This window comes from Labrus bergylta, chromosome 4 (genome assembly GCF_963930695.1).
Source record: "Labrus bergylta chromosome 4, fLabBer1.1, whole genome shotgun sequence".
NCBI classification, from domain to species: domain Eukaryota; kingdom Metazoa; phylum Chordata; class Actinopteri; order Labriformes; family Labridae; genus Labrus; species Labrus bergylta.
In genome coordinates this window covers 22089329-22098472 of record NC_089198.1, presented here as the reverse complement: position 1 = coordinate 22098472, position 9144 = coordinate 22089329, and the positions used below count along the sequence as shown (strand labels likewise).

At 41.3% G+C, this 9144-nt stretch overlaps 1 protein-coding gene across 1 annotated transcript; it reads right to left on the bottom strand.

The window, feature by feature from the left end:
• Positions 1-60: 60 nt before the first annotated feature.
• LOC109985684 (tetratricopeptide repeat protein 39C) lies at positions 61-8982 on the bottom strand. The gene is made up of 14 exons (XM_020636081.3): positions 8575-8982; positions 6372-6420; positions 5382-5510; positions 5181-5295; positions 4676-5081; positions 3274-3442; positions 3075-3168; positions 2888-2995; positions 2691-2800; positions 2480-2603; positions 2299-2396; positions 2076-2180; positions 1932-1970; positions 61-842 (listed from the first exon to the last, which is right to left on the bottom strand). Exons 1-14 carry the CDS (start codon positions 8709-8711, stop codon positions 753-755), a joined length of 1773 nt encoding a protein of 590 aa, XP_020491737.2. The 5' UTR covers positions 8712-8982; the 3' UTR covers positions 61-752.
• Between the last annotated feature and the right edge of the window lie 162 nt (positions 8983-9144).

Genomic DNA, 9144 nt, shown 5'->3' with positions numbered 1-9144 from the left:
GGTAAATGGAAGTCTACTATCAAACATGGTACCTAATCAAGTGCAGTAAATAAAACCATATTCTAATTTCCAATATTTATTTTATTACCTTTGAACAAACAATAGAAAAACCAGTTTACAGCGAGGAGCAGCACTAGGCCACTCGAGTGGTACGAGATGATGCTGTCATGACTACTAAAACTCGTGTGCAAGACATAAATACAATGATAAACAATTCTGCTTAAAAAAAGATTATGTTAAACCATAAAATCAAGGTTTGGTAACAACGCCTATGGACAAGCAAAGCCTCTACAGCAAATATAAAAAAAAAAAACACTGAGATGGTCGGAACATCAGCTTCTTAACTTCACAAGCCGAGCTGTTTCTTCAGTTAATACTTGATATGTGCCATTTTCTACTTCACCTGGAAAATCGTCCCTCTGTGGAAGCAATATGTCTGATGCTGTTGAATTTACATTGACAGATTTAATCTGAGTGTGCTGGCATCTAGTTTCAACTGAACCATGTTAACAATAAGAACCCCAATTCAGTCATTTACAGTACAGTGCAGTAAACGAAAACAAGACAGATCTCTTGTAAAGAACCTCCTGGAGAACATTTACAGTACATAGTGCACACATTCTCAAATGATGCCTTGGCTCAGAAACTGAAAATAAATTACAAGAAATTAAACAATGTAACTTTAGTGCCCTGATTGGTGTTGTTGCTTTTTAAAAGACTCTTCCAGGTCTGTGTGAGGTGCAGATAGAATGTCAAGGCTGTGCTGCAGCCCTCATAGAGGCGAGAGCAGAATGAATTCGAACATGGAGCCTGTTCTCAAAGTCATAGCCAGCGTAGTCCTCCTGCAAAATCCATGAAAAGAGACAAATCAGTGAATATTATAACAGTTTTGTGTGTGCCCTGCCCTCTAACAAGCTTTGCTGTCGGGACATTCAAACCAATCAATGCAATCTAAACATTAAAGAAGCATATGCTCAGGCGTGCAGGGTTGGCTCTTACAGTAAAAGAGATAGGGAGACCCAAGCTGCATCATCTGACACTGTGGTGCATTCACTAACACAGTCAATACGGCTGCACCACATGCCAGGCAGACACATCTACTGTACATGTGTAGACACATCCTGATTCAGCCTTTTGGAACTGCCTTCCTTAAGAGTAGGTTATTAAAATAAAGGGTGTTAAATGCACTTGAGGGAAGGGTTTTAGAGCACTCTGTTAACTCAGTGTGGATGGGATGTTGCACACTATGCTTTCTGACTTCATGATGAGGCCGGACAATCCAGCCTCTCCCTGAGGGTGCAGAACACTTAACTGTTGCAAAAGAGAAAACAGATCTCGATGATGCTTGTCCCTGCAAATGATCAGGATCATTGAGATTGCATCTTGTTAGGGTTGACGTGTTAGTATGCAGTCAGAACTGCTAAACACTTGCTACCTCAGGGACTATTGTCTTCGTCTAGTTTATCAAGATGTTGTGGCTGTTTACGTGACACTAGCCTCTTTTTTTTTTTCAGACAACAGTCTCAAACCGTGACTACATCCAAAGCATACAGATGAACTTTAATGGTTCACAAACCTTTGCCTGTGGCATCACAACATCTGTCTCCTTTCTCAAGCTATTTTGGATACACTGTCCCCTGGTTGGGTAGTGAGGGAATTTTCAGCAAACACAAAATAAAAACTTAAAAACGCCTTCTGGCAGAGATAAGAGAAAATCGCTTCAGCTGCATGGGTAGGCTGAATAGATTACCATTTGATAAGGTTATACTGTTTAATCTATATTTGCTTAGATTCTGAAATTCTGAAGTCTATTAAGATTACACTTACTTGCTACCAACTACTTCCAGTTATTAACAATCAAAACACAAACAGAAGCAGCAGTATAAAGTACAGACTTAAAAGTATACAGCAAATAAAGAAAGTCACTGTACCTTGGCCTGAAGCATAATCATCCTGCCCTTCCCTGAAGACTGAAAAAGAGAAAGAATCAAATAGTAAGACGATGTGACTTCTCCGCCATCTTAGATCAAGGACTCTCTCTTTCAGTCACACACATAAACAAGAAAGAAACTTACCTCTGGGGTGTTCAGCAGCACACAGCCCAGCTCATAGCAGGAGTAGGGCTGCACGTACGAGTTGCTCAGACGACCCACCTCATCCCTTGCAGCAAGATGAAAATACTGAAACAAACAGATATCAGAACAATATAAGATCTTTATTATGGTTGAACCGAAACAATTGATGTGTTTGCCTCACATTTTTGAGCATGTTGGGGTATTAATTAGATGTTTAAGGTACCTGAATGGCATCTTTGGTTTTATGGAGACATTTGTGAATAGCACCAAGCAGCAGGTTTTTTAGGCCTGCACTCGAAGCATCGTCAATCCCCTGCAGGACTACAAATAAAACAATACACTTAATGACACAACAGCAAATTAGCTTACACAAAAAGTTATTTAAGCATACACAAATCAAGTACCTTGTGTCATTGTCTCCAGCTTGGCAGTGGAGCAGTTGGGCAGAGCTTTCCACAGATAAAGAATTTCAATCACAGAGAGGATGCAGAGTTCTTTGGACAGACTGGGGCACCTCAGCTTCTCAGCCTGATAAAAAAGGTTTGGACACATACTTCACTGACTTTGCTTCGCACTAATAATTTGCAATACAATATCAGCTGGACACATGCTCACCCTTTTCATGGAAAACAGCTCGATCTGATTGTTCTTGCGCTTGAAAAGTCTTTGAACATCTTTGAACACAGAAGCAGCACCCTCCAGGTCACCTGTGGATCCTTGGCACACTTTGGAAACAAACACATTATTAGTAAGGATTAAAAAGCAGTAAGAAGAAATGTCTTTGAAGCCTGATTCATTTGTACTGTTACCACCTCCTGTCAAGTAGGCGTAGTAGCACTGGGACCAGCGCGACTCTGTCTTCAGGCGCTCAAAGGCCCTGTAGGCTTCTCTGTAGTTCAGCTCAATCATGCTGCACCAACCTGAAATGTAGAACAGTCACATATTATGATTCAGACAAGTGCTGAGCTAGGAAGTTGGAAATCTGAAAGGCATAAGTACCTATTTCATATAGACATATATGTTGAATCTCCCTCTGGTCAGAGGCCAGGTCTAAGGCATCGCGGAAAGACGTCAAGGCACTGCTGATCTGGCACTGGTGAAAGGAAACATTGTGGTGTGAGCAACAGGCTTTTTATTAAGTCAGAAGTCAAGGCAGGGATACTGTAAGAAGGCCTTCTTTTTATAATCATGGGTTTACCTCGAGGCGTTGGACTCTGCCTTTGAAAAACATGAAGAGAGAGGAGTTTGGATATGTAGCTTCCCTCTGTTGAAGAATGGATTTGGCTTCCAGCAGGCCTTCCTGTGTGTCTGCGCCATCCAGAGCAAAGAAGGGCTGCACTACTGTGTGGTACCACAAGAGTGCCAAGCTGTAAGGGAGGCACAGAGACTGTAATGAGAGAGTGTGTGTGTGTGTGTGTGTGTGTGTGTGTGTGTGTGTGTGTGTGTGTGTGTGTGTGTGTGTGTGTGTGTGTGTGTGTGTGTGTGTGTGTGTGTGTGTGTGTGTGGGGGGGGGGGGGGGGTAGTATACCAGATAGGACAAAAATAATGTACCATTTTATATATAAAAAACAGGAAAAACTATGTAGTCTAGTCTAATAACTTTTTACAAACTGTCAAGTTTGTATATAACTCTGTTTATATTTGTTCAATAATCTGTGAATTATTTAAAGCTGATGAACTTATTGATCATTGTAAAACAAAGTATTGATAAAGATCTTATTAATATTAGATCAGGTACAGCAGGGTCTAAGCTCTTAGCTCTCAGCAGTATCAGTGCAGCATGCCACAGATTTTGCGGAGAGCGCATACCTTTAATTCCCCCCATGGGGACATGCAGAACAGAACCTGAATGTGCATGTAATGATACTGACATCTTGCAGACATAAGAAGCAAACAATTCATCCTAGAATATAAAATGTGCTGACTGAAGCTGGAGGAGGTTGGGGTGGTGGAGGGAAATAGCACAGCAGAGGGGATGTGATGCAAGAGCAGTGACAGGCAGAACGGTTTAAATAGACCGCCTTGTTGTCAGAGTGTATCATGAGTGGTTGGCATTGGGGCGGTTCTCAGATCAGCTGGTGGCCGCTTGCGGGCAGGACTACCGTATTCCGCCTGAAATAACGCAGGGCTCCATTATGAAGTGTCAGCTAGAACATCACTTAATCTCTCAATACAACTCCTTCATTCAGGAAATGTTTCAAGTGAGCATAACAAACAATAAGAAGGGTGCTAGCTAAGCTTTACATATATCATAGCAGACAATATGTTTTCCCGTCACACATTTTAAGGCTGTATCTTTGTATTTTTTTTTTATTCAAAAATAAGTACACAAATAAATAATAAATGTAAACAGCTATAAAAACCAATAGTATCTGTATTTAGAACAAGAGGGTTTCTTGGTATCAGCCAATGGTCAATGTTATGAGGACATCTGTAATTCATTGTAGGCACCAACACAAGACCATAACTCATCTTTCTGGATGACATCTCATTTCTTTCTCTATGCTATCTTACCATGTCATCATTTTTCAAACCTGACTGATCAAGTTCAAGGCACAGCTAGAATACAGAAACACAAGCGTACTCACTCACATACTCACGTAGCTAAGGGTGCCTTCATGTCCTTACTTTCACTGGCGTACATGAGTGCCGAGAGGCCTTGAAGACGGTCGCCAGGGAAGCCCAGCAGGTTGACGATCTTCAGCAGGTGTGGCGGCACCATCGAGATGCAGAGGTGGAAGAGGCCGTAACCAAAGCTGACCGAACCTTTAAGGCGGTCCAGAGCCTCGGGGCTGATGCCGTCCAGCTTGTGGGACGGGCTTGGCCCCGGGGAGGAGGAGCGACTGTGGGAGGACAGGTCAGAGGAGGATGTGAGAGAAGAAGGAGGCGCTGCTGGCTGCTCAGACGCTCTTCTTCTGCTGCCCTCCTGCAGATGCGTTATGTCGCTGTAACATTTGTTGTACAGCTTCCAGGCTTTACGGAGGATCCAGCCTCCTTTGATGTAGGCTGCAAATATTTACAGGGATTTATGTTGATAATTTGTTATTCTCACTGATAAATGTGCATTATGCTTCAGTAGATATCGAGTACGTAAGGTTCTCTTACACGACAGCTCTTGTTTGATGAAAGACAGCACGGCTAAGTAAACCTGGCAGTCTGCAATGATGATCTGCCTCTGGAGTCGGTCCACTGCAGCCAACCCTGACCTCTGAGAGTCCATCTGCCCACACAAACACCTCACACTTTATAACAGAGGTGGAAAAACACACATGTCGCTGAACTAAATGTTGAAAAAAAGTTACTCACACTCCTCTTGATTTTGTTCTTAATGGTTTCAATGACACCTGTGTTTTCACTCTCACACAGTCTCTCTGTAGCTTTGAGGTCTTCGAAAGCCATCTGCATTTTCTCCTCTTCAAACGTCATCATGGCGTTCTACACACAGCAGAAGGTAACCGGATGATTAATCCAGTCATTATAAAAGTCAGAAGATGACAATGTTCCCTCAAGGTGGGGGATCCCCCTGTTATTTCACCAGTCAGAACTTTTTATAATATGTAGTGTCCTTGACAGTTTCTCTTTGTTTGTTAAGGCCTGATGTTTCAGGTAGCTTTGACTTATTCAAACAGGTTATGTGTTTTTTGTGCTTTACATTTCTTAATAAAATTAATCTAACAGGAAGACATCACAAATCAGGCAAGTGACTGAATCATTCGTCTATAGCTTTATTTTCCCTTGAGAGGGTTGATCTCACAATTCCTTCTAATGTCATATAAATGTACAACTATAAATAAATGTGTTATATGTATTATTGAAAATAGGTGGCTATTTTGTACAGAAAATGAAATCTCAGCTGCTGACAAAGAGATCATATGAGCAGGTCAAAACCTCCAGGAAAAGGAGTAAGTTGTCCTTTAGTTAAGTGTTTTTTTTTCCAATCCTGTTTACATTGTAAAACAATTATGATAATGAAAATGATGTTTATGTTTACTGATTCTTTGCCCCCCCCAACATGCTTTGGGTTTTTGAGTCCATCCATCCATCCAAAAATGTAGTTTAAAAAAAAAAAAAACAATCAACACAAACCAATAAAGATTCTTAAGCACATGATGTACGTTGCACCTCTGCTTTTCTTTGCCAAAGAAATAAAACTGCTCTTCCCCAGGCTTGAACACATGGGAAATTCCTCAAACCTAATTAAGAAACTGAAATAGGTTTTAAAGTGGAGCACTGAACTGAAAAGGTAAAACAGACAGAAGCATGTTCAGAGGGCAAGTTTTTTTCTTTTTGACTTACCAGGAAACTCACAAAACTGGCCCCGAAACTCATTAAAGGACTGTGATTCCTGAAACACAAGTTAGAGAACAGATGCCGTGTCAGTCAGAGGAACGCTCCGTACACAGGTGACAGAGCTACAGGGCTTAAAAAGAGCTTATGGTGGAATGAAAACCGTGGAGCAAGTTTTATTCAATAAGAACTGGATTGATTGACTGTCAGGACAAGTTGAGGCCCAACATGACAGTCACACTGAAGTGAGTTCATTCAGAGGTAGAATGTTCATGTTGATAGGATTAATGGTTAAAGAACAATGTAACACAAAATGCCAACTTAACAAAGTCAGAGGAACCTTAGTGGGAGACTTGGAAATAAAATACAGTCACAAGCTCATTGCCAGTTGATGTGTACGGGTCTTCATTTCCTTTCATCGTTTTTATTGCTGATGCAATCACAGCACGATGACACTTAGTGCTAAACGCAATTAGGGAAGAAGGTGACATTTAAGCCCACACCAGGGGTCAGGACACATGGTGGTTTGCCCTTCTGTGGCAACAACATTCAAGATGAAAGAGAAACCTTCCTGAAGATAATCAACCCGATTAACAGGGTTGAAGGACGTTTAGAAAACCTGTACGTTATAAGTTGTCTCAGGCCAGATATTGAGGTTGGAGCAGGGGGCACTAAACCTTTGAAGTTTGACACCTCTTAAAACAACCCCCCCTCAGTTTACTCATCTTAAGAGCAAACCGTTTTGTTTTTTTTGTCCTTTATGTTCAATTTGTGAAACATTACTTTAAAAAGTTTAAAAACATTGAGAAGAAAAAGAAAAGAAAAGATCATTTTCTTTTCTCTTGCTCCTATCACTTCGTGGTAGTGAGTGTAGAAACCTGCTCGGCTAAGATGACAAGTTGAAAACCAAACCTGCTCAAAGTCACTGACAGCTACTGGTATGACAGGAATGCTAACCCGCTAACCTGAATGGTTCCTTGTTGAAACATGGGCATATTTACATAGATGATTGTGGCTTAAATGACTGGTTGATTAGTAGTTAGAAGTCAATTAACAATTTATCTCAAACTATTGTGATTGTTCATTACATGTTATGTAAACAAAAAACAAACATAGAAATGGATGTTTCTAGCCTTTTAACAGTAATATTACCAACATACAGTATCATGTCATACTGTATCCTATTAAACTGAAAAAATGCTGGTTTTAGACTGACAAAAATATATTAACAAACTGGGGCAGATGTTTTCCACAATTATCAGAAATATTTTAACCAATTGAGTCATAACTGCAGACTCATCGATCACGGAGTAATCGTGATATGCAGCCCCTCTCAGGATGGTCACAGCACTTGTATCAGCCTTTAACCACACATTAAGTAACATAATTATACAGGCAAAGACAAAATGTTGTGTTAGAGCCGCTGATCCCAAACTTGTTCTGCCTGGCCGCTTAGGCAGATAGAAATGTTTTCACCCCCACTTACCACTCACACAACAACATAAATTGACATACCCTAAACACACTGTCAGTCACCCTCTTTACAAATACATTCCTTTATTTATTTATTTTTAAAACATTGGCTGCAGTAAGTACAGAGCAGCAACCTCGGGTGTGTAAAAAACAAACAAACAAAATAAAATGCACAAGCAACTTTTGAAGAGGAATCCATTAAGAGTGACACTGTAACAATGAAACTTCACAATTTGTGACTTCTTGTGTAGATTCATTTTCCCTCACATTCACCTGGAAGTCCTCTCACAAACTCTGCCATGGTTTGCTAGCAGTATAAAAAAATAATAAAATAAATTAAAATAAATAAATAAATAAAAATAAAAAAATAAAAAAATAAAAAGGTGACGCCTACGTTATTTTTGTCAAGTCGTGCAGGGGTCACCTAGGGGTCCCACGCCCCACTTTGGGAGTCACCGTGTTACAGCATCACAAGTCACACTACTGTGGTGGTTGTGGATATTTGCTCGTAGTAATCAAACTAAATTCCTCCTGCTGCTGCTGCTGCTTGTGACCGGATCATAAGCTGCTACACTGGAGCGTGACGAGGATGTAGGGAGTTTTGTTTTGGCAAATGAATCACAGACAGAGGCTTGACCGCGGTAATTATCGGTACACCTGTAAAAACACCCCTCCTCGTGAGATCATGTCCATCACTACCACGTTATCGGAACAGACAGACAGAGACGCTCACACAGACCTGTATGCCCTGAAGAGCTCGTCACTCTCCTTGAATCCGTTGTTGAGCAGCATATTGATCCCCTCCAGTGCCAGCTCTGTGTCGTTGATGCGGTCCTCCTTCACGCTCCCCGGGGCTGCTTCTGTCCGCTCCGCCATTGAGACACCCCCCAAAAGAAAACCCGGCGGAGAGAGGCACGGAAGAAGGGGAAGTGCGGCACCTCTCTAGAGTTTACTTTAAAGGAAAACAGTCGCAGTTTTGAGCCGACGCAGTCAAATTCATTTTTATTTTATTTAAACGTCCACAGCCTAACAAAAAAACAACAGGTCCGAAAGACTGACAGCGAAACAACTTAGTGTGCGTCAGCTGCTCGTTTATCCAGCGGTTGTGCGTGTCGCTGTTCCGTATTCTGCCGCCTGACCGCAGACAGGAAATGTGCCGCCTTTGAGTGTAATCGGAAATATCACTTTCCTTTTTTCAGACAAGCCAATCAATAGTCACATTCAGAAAGGGACAGGCGTTTATATGTAAATAAAATAGCTGCCATTGTGTGATATGCCTCTTTTTTATGAACTCGCAAAGCAGAGACTA